Here is an 18900-nt window from a genome sequence, read left to right on the forward strand (position 1 = left end):
TAAAAACTCAAGAAAGTGACAAACCAAGAAAAAAGTAGTGAAAACAGGAAAAAATAAATAATCACTAGAAAGAAGTATACAAAAGGGAAAAAAGTGATAAAAACTATGAAAAAGGTGATTAAATCAAGATAGAAAACTTTTGAGTTTTTAAGTTCGACATAAATGACTTTGTCTCTGACGCAGATTCACACAAACATCTTTGGCATTAATAGAATCAAGTGAGGAATTTAATGTTGATTTGAAAACTTTGGACAAAATCAATCACATATTGATCGACGCGCTGGAGCCGTGTGTTGATCGGAGGAACAGTTTGTTTCTGGATGAAAAGTAATTTAAAGGACGGGAAGACGTTTGTTAGGCTGAGAAACTTCTTCCTGATGGACACTGCTTGTGGCGTCCCTCAGGGTTCACTATTGGGTCCCAAACTCTTTGTCTCATGTTTCCCGCAGTGCAAAATTAGTTTCATTTGCAACTGACCACATTATTTTTGGTTGAGGGGGATTTACAGGTGCTCCTGACTTCCTGTCCAGGGCACCCCACTTCCTGTCACTGTGACTTCCTGAAAACAGACAAACTGGTTTGTGAAGAAAACACGTCGACTGTCTCCAGTTTTCTTTCTTCACAGTTGCTGTAAAACACTCTGCTCTTATTAACGTGTCCAATTCACGTCAGAATGTACAAACCGATTCCCGGCGTGACCCGCCGAGTTCCCTTAAACTGTAGGAGTACCGTGAAATATGTGAAAGCTTCCTCCACCAACGCTGACTTCACCTCCCCCGGGGGCGGAGAGCGTGTGGTGGCTGATTTTCATGTATAGACTCAACAGTTGTTGGACAGATTCACTGGAAGGACATTAAAGAGTCGAAACATTAAATCAGCTTTAATAGACATGATTGTGTTCTTGGCGCCGTGGAGAGTCACAGGGAGACGTTGACAGGAAGTGGAAACGTGAAATGACAAATCTAGTTAAATGTAAAGTTTCCGTTTCTGAAAATACCCTTGTCGGTCGTTTTGAAATGAAAAGGTTTTCAAAGAGCGCTCAAGAAAGGGTTCAGTCTGTATCGCCCAGTTTGACGTTTGTTTGTTTGTTTGTTTGTTTACAGCTTGAGAAACAAACAATATTAAACTATTAATTTAATGGAGGAAATGATAATTCAGTCGCTGCTTGTTGGGGATTGAAACTGTGTCGATAAATCCTTTTATTGCTTTTCGTTTGGAGCTGCTGGTTCCTGCTGAGACACACCGGGACGCTGTCTACAGGACAACAACCTACACAACAATCTACACAACAATCTACTACACAGCCCACTACACAACAATCTACACAACAATCCAACAACAATCCAACAACAATCCAACAACAATCCACTACACAACAATCTACACAACAATCTACACAACAATCCAACAACAATCCACTACACAACAACCTACACAACAATCTACACAACAACCTACACAACAATCTACACAACAATCTACACAACAATCTAACAACAATCCACTACACAACAACCTACACAACAATCTACACAACAATCTACACAACAACCTACACAACAATCCAACAACAATCCACTACACAACAACCTACACAACAATCTACACACCAATCTACACAACAATCCAACAACAACCCACTACACAACAACCTACACAACAATCTACACAACAATCTACACAACAACCTACACAACAATCCAACAACAATCCACTACACAACAACCTACACAACAATCTACACAACAATCTACACAACAATCTACACAACAACCTACACAACAATCTACACAACAATCCAACAACAATCCAACAACAATCCAACAACAATCCACTACACAACAATCTACACAACAATCTACACAACAATCCAACAACAATCCACTACACAACAACCTACACAACAATCTACACAACAATCTACACAACAATCCAACAACAATCCACTACACAACAACCTACACAACAATCTACACAACAATCTACACAACAACCTACACAACAATCCAACAACAATCCACTACACAACAACCTACACAACAATCTACACAACAATCTACACAACAACCTACACAACAATCTACACAACAATCTACACAACAATCCAACAACAATCCACTACACAACAACCTACACAACAATCTACACAACAATCTACACAACAATCTACACAACAACCTACACAACAATCCAACAACAATCCACTACACAACAACCTACACAACAATCTACACAACAATCTACACAACAATCTACACAACAATCCAACAACAATCCACTACACAACAACCTACACAACAACCTACACAACAATCTACACAACAATCTACACAACAATCCAACAACAATCCACTACATAACAATCTACACAACAACCTACACAACAATCTACACAACAATCTACACAACAATCCAACAACAATCTACTACAAAACAATCTACACAATAATCCACTACAAAACAATCCAACAACAACAATCCAAAAACAACCCACTACACAACCCACTACACAACCCACTGCACAACACTACAGAACAGTTTCTTCTTCAGACGGCAATGCGTTGAAACACTGCTGTAGTTTCTATCTGTCTACACCGTTTCCCGCCGCTCTCTTCGTCCCTGATGACTGTTTCCCTTCTTCTTCTTCTTCTCCTGGGTTTGCGAAGCTGCACCACCGCCCTCTGCTGGTTACAGTTAGTCTATACTAATCCCACCGCTCCATCCTTTCCACAATCCAACCTTCTCGCCCAAGTTTCCTTGGCGAAGGTAAAAAACCTCTTTGTTGCGTAGCGCAACGAAAGTTTGTCATTTGAAAACAATTGTGTAAAAAAAAAAAAAAGAAAAACCTACTTAAGCCGAGAAAGAACAAACAAACTCCTCACAGTCAGAAGCGCTCACCACCACGCTGCCGCGCAGCCCAAATATAGATGCTGAACATTTCTAATCCTGAACAACTCCAGCGCTCAGCGTCTATATCGAGCTGCAGCGGCTAAGTTTAGCTACTCAAAGCGAGCGGCGGCGGCGCTCTCCTCTCTAACTGGAGTGAAGTTTACATGATGGATGCCCGCTGCTGCTGCCGTCTTCCACCACGCGGTCGTTTCCATCGTCAAATCGATGCGCCGCTCTTATAACGTTCGAGGCTGTTGCGTAACGGACTCAAGCAGCATTGATCCGAGGCTAAATGCGGCGGCTCGCGGTGGGGCCGCCGAGGCCGCCGTGAACACGGGATGGGGTCGGGGGGGGTAGTAAGCGATCGGCCCGGTGGTACCGACACCGATGCCGGAACACGACCGAAACAACCGGCGGAGAGAGAAACACAATGTGCCGCCATGTGTGAAAGGGCAGTTTGGAAAATCCTGCAAACGGCTTGGCCGCTAATGTTTCTCTCTCTCTCTCTCCATCCAAGTCTGTCAATTAGTGATAATGGACCCCGAGAGGAGACCACTCCCTCCCTGTTTACTCCCTCCTCTCTCTCTCTCTCTCTCTCTCTCTCTCTCTCTCTCTCTCTCTCTCTCTCTCTCTCTCTTTGTCTGTCTTTCTTTCCTTCCATCTCTCAGTCAGTAATAATGGAGCCCGGCAGTCCGAAGAAGATCCAGTTTGCTGTGCCGCCGCTGCAGGGACAGCTTGACCCCCAGGCCGCCGAACATGTGAGTGTGTGTGTGCGTGCGTGTGTGTGTGTGTGTGTGTGTGTGTGTGTGTGTGTGTGTGTTGATGGCTTTGTTTGAATGGAGCTTCTATGTTGCGTCTGGAATCTTGTGTGTGGGCGCAGAGCAGCATGTTGTGAGAACAGATGCTCGTGTTTCTGCTGACTGTACGTTGAATTGTGTGCGCGCGTGTGTGTGTGTGTGTGTGTGTGTGTGTGTGTGTGTGTGTGTGTGTGTGTGTGTGCGTGTGTGTGTGAGAGATCTTTCCAGAGTTTGGAATGTTCTACACTCTTGCTCTGTTCTCACGTTGGACGATGTTGAAGGTTTTAACAACTTGGTGTCCTTTCAGTTCCGCGTTTGTTTTATGTTTTGGTCTCGTTGCGTCTGAATTATATTTTGGAAAATGAAAAGGTGGAGCGTTGAACCCAAACAGCAAGTCCCTGAACTGCTGCCATGAGGAAAACAGAGGCCGGCCTTTCATTGCAGCTTAATGTGTGGTGATGGAGGCGGAGGGGGGGGGGGGGGGGTTGTTGAATCGCTGACGTCTTGTTTAGTAGAAACATTCCGGAAGCCGAGAGGCTTCATGAGGACGCTGGTAATGACGGGTGACAGATTAGGACTCTGGATTGAGTCTTTTGGGGGTAAGAAACAGAGTCGGTGTGGCTCAAACCGGTCGACGTCTCCGCCGGCCGAACGTGAACTCTCCAGAGAGAGAAGCTCGGTTTTTTTTTTTTTTGATGTTGGCATCCAGATTATAGAACATCTTCATCTAACATCCAGATTATAGAGCATCTCCCCCAACTAACATCCAGATTGCAGAGCATATTCATCCAACATCCAGATTATAGAGCATCTCCCCAAACCAACATCCAGATTGTAGAGCATATTCATCCAACATCCAGATTATAGAGCATCTTCCTCAACCAACATCAGATTATAGAGCATCTTCATCAACCAACATCCAGATTATAGAGCATCTTCCTCATCTAACATCCAGATTATAGAGCATATCCCCAACCAACATCCAGATTGTAGAGCATCTCCCCAACTAACATCCAGATTGTAGAGCATCTTCCTCAACCCACATCCAGATTATAGAGCAGCTTCCTCGTATAACATCCAGATTATAGAGCATCTTTACTGCTTTTTAAGTCATTATTTTGAGTAATTATCATAGTTCCTAATTATTTCATTGAGATTGTGATTTTATTTTGAAAAGCTAATTTTGTGCCAAATTATTGTTGCCTTAAAAGTGTCCTGGAAATAAAGGTTGATGGAGCAAATCAGTTTTCAGGATGAATCATGGAGGTATGTGTGTGTGTTTACTGCAGATTCGTCGCAGACGACCGACGCCTGCAACCCTGCAGATCTACAGACAACCTGGAACAGGTGAGAGAGAGAGAGAGAGAGAGAGAGAGAGAGAGAGAGAGAGAGAGAGAGAGAGAGAGAGAGAGAGAGAGAGAGAGAGAGAGAGAGAGTGAGAGAGTGGGAGGAAGTGTGCATGAGAGAGAGTGAGGGAGCAAGAAAGAGGGAGTGAGAGAGAGGAAGTGAGAGAGTGAAGAAGTGATAGAGTGAAGAAGTGATAGAGTGAAGAAGGGAGAGAGTGAAGAAGGGAGAGAGTGAAGAAGTGATAGAGTGACATATTGGGGTGGAGCTCATACTGAGAAGTCGAGTAGAAGCCTGAGAGCAGAGAAGCAGCAGCTATAATGGAAACGTTATTAGATTAGGTAAGTGATCTGAGTGTGTGTGTGTGTGTGTGCGTGTGTGTGCGTGCGTGCGTGCGTGCGTGCGTGCGTGCGTGCGTGCGTGCGTGCGTGCGTGCGTGCGTGCGTGCGTGCGTGCGTGCGTGTGTGTGTGTGTGTGTGTGTGTGTGTGTGTGTGTGCGAGCTCTCAACCTGCCTCCATCAGGTTTGTTTTGAGTTTTCGGGGTCGAGGTATTTTCACGCAGCGTCTCTGTTTCTGGAAAAAACGAGTGAGAAAACAAAACACAGCTGGACGGATTCTTCTTCTCCTTCTCTCTCTCTCTCTCTCTCTCTCTCTCTCTCTCTCTCTCTCTCTCCTCACCGAGATCATTTAGATCAACTCCTCGTTCGCCCACTTCTTCTTCTTCTTCTTCTTCTTCTTCTTCTTCTTCTTCTTCTTCTTCTTCTTCTTCTTCTTCTTCTTCTTCTTCTTCTTCTTCTTCTTCTTCTTCTTCTTCTTCTTCTTCTTCTTCTTCTTCTTCTTCTTCTTCTTCTTCTTCTTCTTCTTCTTCTTCTTCTTCTTCTTCTTCTTCTTCTTCTTCTTCTTCTTCTTCTTCTTCTTCTTCTTCTTCTTCTTCTTCTTCTCACTTTTACACCATTACCGGTCCACCAGCTGTCAAAGCACCGAACCAAACGAGCATCAAGCACTACAACTAGAATACTGCGACTCCATAGTGACCAAACTAATCCTCACAAAATACAAATCCCCTCATGTAGTATTTACTTACTCTGTTGTCTCGTCGCTCCTGCAGATGCTGCCGATCGTCACAACGCCGGCGGAGAGTCGCAGGTTAGTAGAATCACAAGTTTCTGGTTGAAACACAAAGTACAGCCTCGTGTACTTTTGATTGGAGTAATCCTTAAGAGTATTTTTTTTAACTTGATTATTCCCTAACAAGAGTACTTTTAACTTTCAGTACTCCTTAACAAGAGTACAGTTAACTTGAGTATTTCTAAACAAGAATGCTTTAAACTTGAGTACTTCTTAACAATAATACTCTTAACTGGAGTAATTCTTAAGAGGAGTACTTTTAACTTGAGTACTCCTTAAGAAGAGTACTTTTAACTTGAGTATTCCTTAACAAGAGTATTTTTAACTTGAGTTGTCCCTAACAAGAGTACTTTTAACTTGAGTACTCCTTGATAAGAGTACCTTTAATTGAAGTGTTTCTCAACAAGAGTACTTTTACCTCGAGTATTCCTTAGCAAAAGTACTTGTATCTTTCAGTACTCCTTAACAAGAGTACTATTAACTTGAGTATTCCTTAACAAGAGTATTATTAACTTGAGTTGTCCCTAACAAGAGTACTTTTAACTGAAGTATTTTAACAAGAGTACTTTTACCTAGAGTATTCCTTAACAGAAGTATTTTTAACTTGAGTACTCCTTAATAAGAGTACTTTAAATATGAGTATTATTCAACAGGAGTGCTTTTGACCAGAGTGTTTTTTAACAAGAGTACTTTTAATTTAAGTATTCTTCACACCGGCATTTGTTTGTTTTTATATATTTTGTTTATTTACGAGTTATTTATTTACTAGTTATTTATTTACTAGTTATTTATTTACTAGTTTTCCTTCCTGTCTTTCTGCTCCTGCAGACGTCCGAAGCCTCTCAGCGGAAGCAGAGTACCTTTGCTCCGCCCACCATGAAAGGTAAACACAGTTTTTAGACTCGTCTCAGTGGATTTTAAAGACACATTTATCTATTTATTTATTTATTTATTTATTTATTAGCTCAGTAAGTCAGAAAGATGAAACGCGGAGAAAACTACTGATTGTGGATCATTTAGAAAACAGACCCGTTGAATTCGGCCTCAAACAAACGAATCGACGGCGTGACGTGGTTGGAGAAAGGAATTGAACGAGTGATGACTGAACGAGAAGCAGAAGAACTGCTGATGTGTTGGAGGTCAGAGGTCGGAGGTCATTGTTACACTGCTGGTCAGGCCGGAGGTCAGAGGTCAGAGGTCAGAGGCCAGAGGCCGGAGGTCGGAGGTCAGAGGTCAGAGGTCAGAGGTCAGAGGTCAGAGGTCAGAGGTCAGAGGTCGGTCTTACCGCTGCTTCCTACAGCTGTCCACACATCAGTGTCTTCTCTCTTTCTTGCTCCACATGAACTGTTTTCTTTGGCATCATGTTTTCCTCCCGTCTTCCAGTGATCTTCTGAAGGTCTCTGGGGGGGGGTCGGGGGACGGGACGGGGGGGACGGGGGGGTCGGGGGACGGGGATGTCTCGGCTCCTCATCTTAAACATGTTTTTTCACGTAATTTGACACCAGTCTCACCCACTTGTAACATGGAATTTGTCCTTTTTCGGCCTGTGGTTATAGAGCGTCTGTTTTCCAACCCAAATCCAAAGATGCAATTGGAGCCTGCTAAACATTAAACATATGTAATTTGACACCAACCTCATTTACCAAAAACATATGATTTGCCTATTCATTGTGTTTGATCCTATTTTATTTATCTATTTTTTTTTTTTTTTTTTTACAAAAATCATCTGTGCAGCTCCAGCCGGCCCACATGCGGCGTCAGTAATTGTAATTTGACACCAGTCTCATTATTTTGCAGTTGTTTTTCCTCTCAGTTGCACCGAGGTATGAATGTTGCCATGTATTTTTTTTTTTAACTTTTGTGTTGTTTTTTTCCTCATAATCGTTAACAATGTTTGGTCCTGGTCGTTAATGTTCTTTTCATTCAACGACTGAACGACTCAAACTGTATTTCAAAGGTGGTGTATATATTGTCAGGATGCAGCAGCCTGTACTTGTAATTTGACACCAGCCTCGTTCTTTTTGTTTATTCAGTCATCTTTGACAGCTGTTCATAGTTTCTTCTGTCTGAAACCTGCGGCGCTGGAGCCTCATGTGGCTCTTCGGTGACTCGGTAGCAACTCCCGAACATTTAAGAAAATTATTTGTGACTTGATATTGTGTTTACATTTTTATTTTATTTGCATGTCACATTGATTTTCAAAAATTGCATAATATCCGGTCTAAAAACAGCAACAAAAAAAAATAATTAATAGCTAAAACTACTAAAATAATAATAATAATAATAATAATAATAATAATAATAATAATAATAATAATAATAAATACAGTAAGAAATGTCAAATTAAAATAATTAATTTAGTTTTTTTTTCCAGGAAATAAAGATACATTTTTAAAAAAGGAAAATAGGTAAAGAAAAAATGAAAAAAGTAGAGGGACAATGGAGGAAAAAATATTTAAAAAAATGCTGGAATAGCTTAAAACTGCTCTCACCACAGCATAAATAAAAATAGCTTAAGTGACTAAAACAGCCAAGATGCAAAAAATAACTTAAAGAGGGAAAATCTGTTGAAAAAAGTAAAAAAAAACCTTTAAAGGTTTAAGAGCTAAAATTGAAACAATCTTCTGTAGTCGTTCTTTAGGCTGCTTTCCTTTTGTCTGTGAAGCTGAAGGGAGATGTTAGATGGTGATAATTTTATGATAATTTAAATAAGGTAATTTTAATTAGAAGGTGTAACTTTTTAGAATCACCGGATCCTGCCGACGTCAGAGGTTGTAAATTGACACCAGCATCTTCCTTTTGCTGGCTGCAAACTCATTGTTTCGCGTTGAGCCCGAGGCATTCGCGAGACTCGGATTCCACTGTGAATGCTGAAGGTTTCTGACACTGTGTTGGATCTCTGTGAATGCTGAAGAAGTGCTGCCTCAGTAAGTCGTCAACGCGGCTCGACGCGAACGCCCCGACGGCCGCTTTATTGCCACAAGACTCCTGCTGTCGTCATTTTGTTCAGAATCATCGTGAATAATTCATCAAACCGTTCCAGTATGTAAAGAGCTCAAGGGGGCGAAGGCTTCGTATTTTCTGCTGAAACACGAGTAACAAACGCCGACGTTTCTGTTCGAATGTGAGAAAAGTTCATGATTCGGGGTTCGAAGAAAAGAAGGGAGATTGTGTGCAGAGCGGGAGCGAAGAGCGGAGCGCTGACTAGATTCTGGGAAGTGGAGACCGTAAAAGCTTTTTCTGTTATCGATCCCTGAGCTGAGTGTGTGTGTGTGTGTGTGTGTGTGTGTGTGTGTGTGTGTGTGTGTGTGTGTGTGTGTGTGTGTGTGTGTGTGTGTGTGTGTGTGTGTGTGTGTGTGTGTTCCTATGCACCAACTACACAGCAGGTCTTTATGCTCTGGAGGATCAGAGAGAAAAGTGGGTTTCATTCATTCATAGCTTGAGGAATCACTCACATCGCGGAATTTTGCAGTATCATCCTCCCGCAAGATATTCACGTCTTCGAATGTCGCTTGCGTCTTGTTTCAATGTTTTATTCTTTTTATTATTCTTAGTTTGGGCTTTGCGTTCTGTGGGGTGTACCTGTAGTTGCAGGGTCTTGCCACTAGAGGTGCTCTTCTCTCCCCAGACCTCCAGCTGGGGGTGGAGCAGCAGCTTCTGGGGGCGGGGCTCGGCGAGTCAGACGACCAGCTGAGTCCAATCACAGCGCAGCTCTATGGCGCGACCTCCCTGTGGGCCAATCACAACGGGCCAGAGGAAGCCAATGGGAACGAGGCGGGCCTGCTGTTAGCCAATCAGGAGAGAGGAGTAGCAGAGAGCAGCAGCTCAGGGGGTAAATGGGTTTTAAATTAAAAAAAACAAACATATTGTGACAGTTTTGTGTAAGCAAAGAACATTTTTAATTTCAAATTAAAAGTTTTTGGAATATTAGCTCTAATTAACACTCTTGTGGTGGATTTTACTATTTTATGATAAAGACATTTTCAGAACTATTTTTGTGACCAGTAACGTCTTCTCATTTCAAATTCAGGCTTTATTTCAATCAACCAATCAATCAATCAATCAATCAATCAATCAATCAATCAATCAATCAATCAATCAATCAAAGTGATCAATGATATAGTGATTGTAGAAGCTGCATTACAGGAAGCTCTGAGGTGAAATATGCGATATGACATTGTTTCCACCTGGTGGCAGCAATGAGTCGATGGAACCTCATCAGGTTGCTCTCAGTTCACGCTGGCTGGTCAAAGCCAACGGTACCATGTAGAAACTATTAACGCACCCTAGTGGCAACATACAGTATGATGGCAGCAATGTCGCCAGGCAGGTTAAATAGTGAGATGATCATGTCGGATTGTAAAAAGTGAAGCGAACAGTCTCACTATGTCCTGGTCGATACAGTCAGAATGATATAAGATATGAGTCATACCACTTGTTGCCACCCGGTGGCAGTAACGAGTCGGTGTAACATCGTCTCGTTTCTTTAGTCCAAGTTATTAACAGTCAAAGCTGTTGAGTTTATGTTCTTTTAGTGTTGATGTGCAGTAGAGTGACACACTACACCACCCGGTGGCTCACAGTGGTATGACAACACGTTACAAGCTGACTCACTGACACATATAACGGAGGTTTTCTTTAAAAGATTTCGTTAAAATAAAGTGGTGGGTGGAGGTTGGTCCTGCCGACTGAAAACATTTCAATTAAATCAGTGAGTGAAAAAAGTTATAATAAAGAAAGTAAACAGACATTTTTCTCTCAAACTGACGTCACTAATTCTTCTTCTTCAGTTTTCATTCTTTAATAAACATTCCGTTTTGTGTTGATGCACCAACTGCGACTAACTCCACTAACTTTTACTCTTTGCATGCCCCCCTCCCCCTATTCTTCCTCTTCTTCCTCCACCCTCCTCTCCATCATCCTCCTCTTCAGATTTGTCATGTGACCACATAAAGGAAGCGTCCAGTCCTGACTCCGTCTCCCGATAGCCGCCTTCACCTCCGTCACCTCCTCCCCCCTCTCGCTAACCAAGTTCCCACTGTAACACACACACACACACACACACACACACACACACACACACACACACACACACACACACACACACACACACACACACACACGAACCGTGGCTGTGAATAAAGATGTATTATATTCAAATGTTTTTCTGTATTCATGAACTGTTTTTTTTTTTGTTTTTACATCCAAACTTTAATTCAGGAGTTATCATCATACTCATAAATTAAAACTTTTTGCAATGATTTTGTAAAACAGTACTAAATAAATACGGATTATATTTCCTCTCTTCCTAAATTATGTCAGGGAAATGAAATATGGAAATAAACTGACGGAACCAGAAAAACATTACGCAACAGGATTAGAGTTTAAGCTAAAAACTGAAATCATAAACAGAACAGTAGAAAAAGTGTGGTTCAATATGTTGCATATCAATAAATAGATATCTACTGTCTTTACTGTACAAGTTAGAAGAGCAGCGGTTGAATAATTTCTCGGCACATTGACCTTAAAGGCAACTTAAGATTCAAAGTTTAATCGTTAAAGCTAACAGAGCATAGCATCTTTACTGCAGTTACTATAAATGTAAGTAAGTAAGTAAAATGTATTTATAAAACACTTTTCCCAGATAGAAATCACAAGGCGCTGTAAATAAAATGGGAGCAACAAAAACAAAACATAAGAATTTCATTTAACACAGAGTAAAGGTGGGAAAATTCAGATACTGAGAAGTGTTAACGTACTCACGTTGTTAGCGTCAGCTAACTGACTTAAAGGCTCGAATATTCTTCCTGATGCACGTGAACCGTTGAGTACATTTCACACGTCGTCTTTCTTACCTGGCGTTGATGCGGTGGATCAGTACGTCCAGTCGAGAGGCGGTTTAACGTGTTACGAGGTTTGAACCAAAAGTCACTGAAAGAAGTTAAAACCTGCTAAAATAGGTATTTATGTTGATGCTTTCAATGTTCTAACGTTTCTAAACCCGCACGAGTCGTCTGAAGCTCCTGAAGACGTCCAGACTCTGGATGGGAACTTAAAAGTATTCTGTCTCTGAACATGTTACTTGGTTTGGTCGTTTGGTTTGTTGCAGTTACTACCAAGCCGCTAACGCTAGCTCCTGTTAGCCGCGAGGCTCACCGCGGCGGTTTTTCATGTCACACTGAATTTCTTCAGCCTGTTGCTCTGCGTGGAACTTAGAACGTTTTTCTTTCAAGCAGCACATCACACCTCTCATGTTGAACGTCTCCGGATATCGTTTGCTCAAACTGAGCGACAGTCATTGAGCTACGTTAGCTGCCGTGCTAATGCTAAGCAGACCTGCACAGTTAAACAAAACTAAATCGAAAAAATCACTTACAGCTGACAACGTTTGTAGTTGAGTCGAGGACGGTTGGCACAGATCCAGGCTTTAATCCAGTTTTTTTTATTTTCTTATTTTTTAGCGACGGCAGCGTTCGGTTAGCTCATGTTGCACACATGGAAAGTTTTGTTGGTAAATTTCCATCAACAATAAAATCGATCTACAGGGTCTTCAGAGGCTCAGACGAAGCGAGTAAAAATAAACTTCTCTGCTAGTTGATACAACCGACAATAGAGTAACTACTGTATTTAAGCACAGCAGAGCTCAACTGCTGGCGGGCGGGTCAAAGAGAGAGCCTCGCCTGATTGTGATTGGTCAAAGCCCTCTGTGACGAAGAGCAGGGCTGATTTCTGATTCGCTCATTGGAGCACACGTTCTCTAAAAAGTAGAACAAGCCAGTGAGAGAGATGATTGTCTTCACTTCTGGAGCCTCATTCGCAGGTATGGAGACGATTATTACTGTTGGAAAACCATTTGAATGTGGATGTTGCATGATTTCGCCGCTTTAAAGAACGAAATAGAAGGAAAAAAGTGAAATATTAGCTAAAACAAAGGAAAATCAAGAAGAAGAAGAGAGGAAACCATCGCAGTTTTCCTCACATCTCCAAGTCACAACATAAAGATTCTTATGACTGTGAGGTTCAGCCAAGGAGTCCTGCAAAGGTATTCATTTCTGTACAGTGGTCTGCATGGTGCTCTGTACAGTGGTCTGCATGGTGCTCTGTGCGGTGGTCTGCATGGCGCTCTGTATGGCAGTGTATACGTTGGTCTGTGCAGTGGTTACCGTTCTCTCCTCACAACAAGAGTAAAGAGATCAGCTGATCAGACTGAGACTTCCTGTGTGTGGGTCTTGAGACACGAGGCTGATGTTCACTGTCAGGATTCATTCCTTCAGTCAGGATTCATTCCTTCAGTCAGGATTCATTCCTTCAGTCAGGATTAATTCCTTCAGTCAGGATTCATTCCTTCAGTCAGGATTCATTCCTTCAGTCAGGATTCGTTCCTTCAGTCAGGATTCATTCCTTCAATCAGGATTAATTCCTTCAGTCAGGATTCATTCCTTCAATCAGGATTAATTCCTTCAGTCAGGATTCATTTCTTTCAGTCAGGATTCGTTCCTTCAGTCAGGATTCGTTCCTTCAGTCAGGATTCATTCCTTCAGTCAGGATTCATTCCTTCAGTCAGGATTCATTCCTTCAGTCAGGATTAATTCCTTCAGTCAGGATTCATTCCTTCAGTCAGGATTAATTCCTTCAATCAGGATTAATTCCTTCAGTCAGGATTCATTCCTTCAGTCAGGATTAATTCCTTCAATCAGGATTAATTCCTTCAGTCAGGATTAATTCCTTCAGTCAGGATTCATTCCTTCAGTCAGGATTAATTCCTTCAATCAGGATTAATTCCTTCAGTCAGGATTCATTCCTTCAGTCAGGATTAATTCCTTCAGTCAGGATTCATTCCTTGAGTCAGGATTCTTCCTCAGGATTCGTTTCTTCATTCTGCTACGTTTCAGATAAATATTTGTGCGTTTTTGTGCAGGTAAGCTGGAAGGTTCCGTTCAAGAGGAAGAGGAAGAGGAAGAGGAGAACCCCCCTCAGGAGGACTGATCATCTCTACCCTCCATGTTGTGGACGGAGCAGCAGGAGGACTGACGTCCATCTGCAGTCGGGACGTTGATCAGGGAGAATTCTCCTCACTACACCTTTGTTTGTTTGTTTGTTTGTTTGTTTTTTAAATGAAAGTTGTAATTAGAGTAAAGACGCCAGCGTCCCTGAGTAAAGTGCACTGGAAGCAAATCTGACTCCCGTTTCAAAAATCTGAATAAAAACAAATTCTTCAACATTTCAGATCCTGCGATAAAGTCTTTATCGTAAGAAAATTCATTTAATTAAGATGATCTTTAAAAAAAAACCAACAACTTAATATTCTAATAGTTCAGGGGACATTGAGGTTTGTCGCTGTGTTTCTATGAAGCTTTCTGATTTTCATCAGCGCTGACTCAACATAAACTCAGCTCTGCTTTATCGTGACAAATCCGGTTAATTCAGAAAAACGTTGCAGTTTTTCTTTTCTACTATAACAAACATGATCTGCTTCCGAAGTAATACATAAAAAATTTAAAATGCTGTTTGCACAAAAAAAAAAAAAAAAAGGATAAATTCTCATAAAAATAGACTTTAGTTTACAAACAGTTTTGTTTTTTTACATTTTGAATCGGACTCAGAGGTTGCCGCGACATACTTTTCTATGAAACCGCCGCCAAAACAAAACTTTTCACAACAGCAAACCTCAGAAACCCATCAGTTCAACGCGTAGTTTGATTTTAAACGTACAGAATTACGTATTAAAGGGAAACTGGACGAGTAACATTTTATATAATGGGCTTCAAAACAACATCGGATCATTTCTACTCGTGAGAAAAAGATATGAAGACGGTTTCATTAATTTGATGTTAAATTAAAGTGGAAGCTTTCCCCAGTTAGATAAATAATCTATGATTTCTTACTAAACCAGCAGTCGGTCACCAAACAAAGGCTTTGGTAGCAAATTGTAGGAAAAAAGAAGTTTGTCTGACAGATTTTTCTTAGAAATTTCAACAAAAGCGAAGTTGAATAAATAAAAGTATTAGGCCCGTTAGATTTTACACGGTCGCTAAAATAGTTTGTTCAAACCAAACACTTGGAAAGTTGTTTTGAGTTTTTGGTTATTTGAGTCGAATCTCTAAACTTCTGAAAAGTGGTGTTTTATTGTGCCAAATCTCTAGTTAAGAATGTTTCCTGAGTAAAATGAGATCAAACAAAAAATCTTTACAATCACCAGCTCCAGTGCGAACAACATAATAATCTTTAGGAGGCCAGCTATAACACACCAATACAACGATCACTGCACGTTTAATAGAAATATCACAATATAGAAACTTTGATGTTAAAGTGGAACTTCATGTGATTACTATTCAAACCGACAAGCTTTAAAAGATGCATTTCATTTAACGCAAAAAATGTAAGAAAGCTTAGTTTCACGTTATAAATTGATCCATTTTCTCTCACGTAAAGCGACTTTTAGAGCACAAAAAGCGCTATACATTATTAGATTATATTTTAGTGTTATAGATTCAGCTGGTCTTGTCTCTGGAGTGAGACTCGTCTTCTTTTTTAATCTGTGTAAACACTACATCTGTCACAGTATCAATAACAGCAATAAAATAAAAGGTTTAAGAAAACAACATACTTTTCTTGCTTTTCTGTGATGTGGCGCCTCCTCGTGGCTCATGCAACAAACTACAGGCCAGGATTCAATATACATGTACCATAAGGTAAACTTGATTGTTTTTTTACATTATAAGATCAAATTTTTCGAAGTTGTTGAGATTTTAATTAAATTTACTGGCGTCTGTCAAATAATGAGAATAAAGTTTTAAATAAACTTTTTTTTTTACACATTTTGGATTTATATGTTTTCTAAATGAAAATATTTCCTTTGCTTTTTTATTTTTTATATACATCTTGTCAGCCTCCAAATCATGAAAATAAAATACTCAGCTGGACGTGATATGAATTACAACCAAATGTGTGTAAAACTTTCATATTTGCAGTACAAATGTTAAAAGTTTGGAGACGTACGTGTAAATGCCGTCTGCCACATTTCTGGTTTTAATCAGAAAATTGATTAACGTTGACCACACTTGTATTGGTGAAATATTTGTTTTTAAAAGAAATCAAACAATTATTTCTGACCCGTATGAAGACTTCCTCTGAAGAATTATCATGTGGAAAATTGAGGTCAGAATGATAAAACTCACCTGTTCTGTGATTCCCGCTGCAAGTCCTAACGCTCGTTTTAAAGTTCGTGCAGGAGAAGAAAAAAGAAAGCAGGGATTTTAACCACAACCTGTTCAGGAGCAGTGCAGGGTAGAGCCAGGCTGATTTGTTCAGACTGTCACAATAAAAGCTTCATGTAGTTCTACTCGAGGAACTGTAAAAGTCCCCGTGTTTCCACCACGATCAGAAGTCCAGAGTATTAATCAGGCCGGTAGTGTCAGGAAGAGCAATAAATATAAATCCACTGCATCTGTAAGGGGACGAAAAGACCAAAGTCAAACACCAGCAGCGCCACGAAACCCACGGAGAGACTCTAAACCAGCACTTGTGGAACCTCTATGTTTAGAGTGTCGATGCTTCGTAAACTGGCTCGTGGAGACAAAACTTTCACGTGAACGAGTCCTCCAAGCAGAACTGAAAATAACAGAAATACTAACGTTCTGCATTAATAAACAGCACCGCAGACCCTGAAAGGTCCTGGACCTTCAGAATTGTCCTACCTCATAACCAAGGATGTGTAGAGGGTAGAAAGTTCCCCCAGAACTGAAGTTAGAAGGCCAAAACACACAATGATGGTCTCCTCCTCACTTTTGGGAAAATTCCAGTTATTTACCGAGGTCTTAGGGGGTTCCTAGCACTTTGGAGAACGTTCTCGTTCTGTAACGATCTTGGAGAGAGCTTCCTGGAAGGGTTCCGGGCACTTTGGAGAAAGTTCCTGCGACAGTCCCTAACAATGCTCCTTTGTTCCAAGCGTTTGGGAGGAAAGTTGCTACAAGGGTTCCTAGCACTTTGGAGTTAGTTCTTGTTATTTACCTAGCTCTTGGGGGAATGTTCCTGTAAAGGTTCCGAGCAACTTTGGAGAAAGTCCCTGCAACATTCCCAAACACTGAGGACAAACATTTCTTTGTTCCTAGCACTGTGGAGAACTTTCCCGTTATGTACCTAGCTCCCGGAGGGAGCTTCCTGTGAGGGTTTCTAGTACTTTGGAGAAAGTCCCTGCGACAGTCCCCAATACTTGGGGGGAGCGGGGGACGTTCCTTCCCTCAAAGTATTTGGGAGGAAAGTTCCAGCGATGGTTCTCTGCTCTCGTCTGAGCTTTCTGTGAGGGTTCCGAGCACTTTGGAGAAAGTTCCTGTTATTTACCTAGCTCTTGGAGGAAGGTTCCTGCCACTTTGAAGAAAGTCCCTGCAAGGGTTCTTCACACTTTCGAAAAGTCCCTGCAAAGTGGCAAGAACCCTTGCAGGAACCTCCCCGCACCCCCCTCCCAAGAGCTAGGCAAAATAATGGGAACATTTCCAAAGCCTTTGGGGGTAGGTTGCGAAAGTCCCCAACACTGGGGACGGGCGTTCCTTTGTTCCAAGCATTTGGGAGGAAAGTTCCTGTTATGTACCCAGCTCTGGGGGAAGCTTCCTGCAAGGATTCCTAGAACTTGGGAGAACATTCCCTTTATGTATCTAACTCTCAAGGGGTGGGGGGCTTCCTGCGAGGGTTCCTGGCACTTTGGAGAAAGTCCCTGTGATAGTCCCCCTGGTCCAAGCATTTGGGAGGAAAAGTTACAGCGATGGCTCCCTGCGACTCTCTGAGGAAAAAGTCCCCCCCCCCCCCCCCAGAGATACGAGGTCTGACACAGCCCTAAAGTTGATTTTATTCATGTCACTTAAGTTACATGGTGGAATCAGAACACAAAAGGTTAGAAAGAAAAGAGCACTGGCAGAATGAGTCCACGGATCCGTCACGGCGTGCTAGTGACGCACGCTGCTGGTCCCTCCGCCGCCTCTTCCAGCTTGAACTCGTTTGGGCACTGGGAGTGTGAACAATGAGCTTAGCCTGAACGCCGGCGGCGTGGGAGCACGTCGCCCTCGCCGGGCCTCCGTTCAGGACTGTTTCTCAGTACATAATGGTCCGTCTGTACGCCTTTTCAAGTCCATTGTTGACCATCGATACCGCGGGAAGTCCAGAGCCGGTTTGGCTTCCTGCTCCAGTTCAGTTTTACAATTCCAATGAAAACGTCACCAAGAGTGTGTACATATATAGATTTATTGTTAGTGTTATTGCAGCTTCAGGTTTCTGTACTCTCATACATCTCAATCTGGATTGACTCACTTTTCTGGTGGAAGAACTGATTAAAGGTACAGTATGTAATCTTCTGAATTCAAGCAAAGAAAACAACCGTCACTCCGTCTTAAGGTTAGCATGCTAAGCAGCTAGCGCCAAGATGACTCGGTGTAAGAAATCAGAAATATGCACAATAATAGTAAATACAACAGAAATTCCAGGTAAATATTAACTACAGAAATGGTTTTTTTTGAGTGTTTGTATTTATATGTGTGTGCTTGTGTGTAAATACATAAATAACTTTACTAATACTCTACGTCTCTTCAGTTTGGCGGTAATGGTGTCTGAGCAGGAATGTAGAAAACCGTCTACTTGGTTTGTTTTTATGTGCTGGCTCTAATTTGTTAAGTTGTTTTTTTATTTAATGATAAATAAAAGAAGAAAAAACTGAGCTGGACTGAACATAAACATTACTCAAACTGCATACTGC

The 18900-nt window shown here is 41.5% G+C and overlaps 1 protein-coding gene across 3 annotated transcripts; it reads left to right on the top strand.

Annotated features, from left to right (window-relative positions):
• The first annotated feature begins 2982 nt into the window (after nucleotides 1-2982).
• LOC308120872 (protein phosphatase 1 regulatory subunit 1C-like) lies at nucleotides 2983-14708 on the top strand. 3 transcript variants are annotated; one of them, XM_080481764.1, is made up of 6 exons: nucleotides 2983-3647; nucleotides 4976-5033; nucleotides 6139-6176; nucleotides 6987-7041; nucleotides 9787-9990; nucleotides 14077-14708. In XM_080481764.1, the coding sequence occupies exons 1-6, from the start codon at nucleotides 3228-3230 to the stop codon at nucleotides 14142-14144; spliced, it is 843 nt and encodes a 280-aa protein (XP_080337890.1). In that variant the 5' UTR covers nucleotides 2983-3227; the 3' UTR covers nucleotides 14145-14708. The 3 variants fall into 3 exon arrangements, with proteins under 3 accessions (XP_080337890.1, XP_080337891.1, XP_080337892.1); XM_080481765.1 differs by lacking the exon at nucleotides 9787-9990 and having other exon boundaries at nucleotides 3542-3647; XM_080481766.1 differs by lacking the exons at nucleotides 2983-3647; nucleotides 4976-5033 and adding an exon at nucleotides 5315-5371.
• Nucleotides 14709-18900: the final 4192 nt, after the last annotated feature.

The sequence above is a fragment of the Lipophrys pholis genome, assembly GCF_963383615.2.
Source record: "Lipophrys pholis genome assembly, chromosome: 15".
NCBI lineage: Eukaryota > Metazoa > Chordata > Actinopteri > Blenniiformes > Blenniidae > Lipophrys > Lipophrys pholis.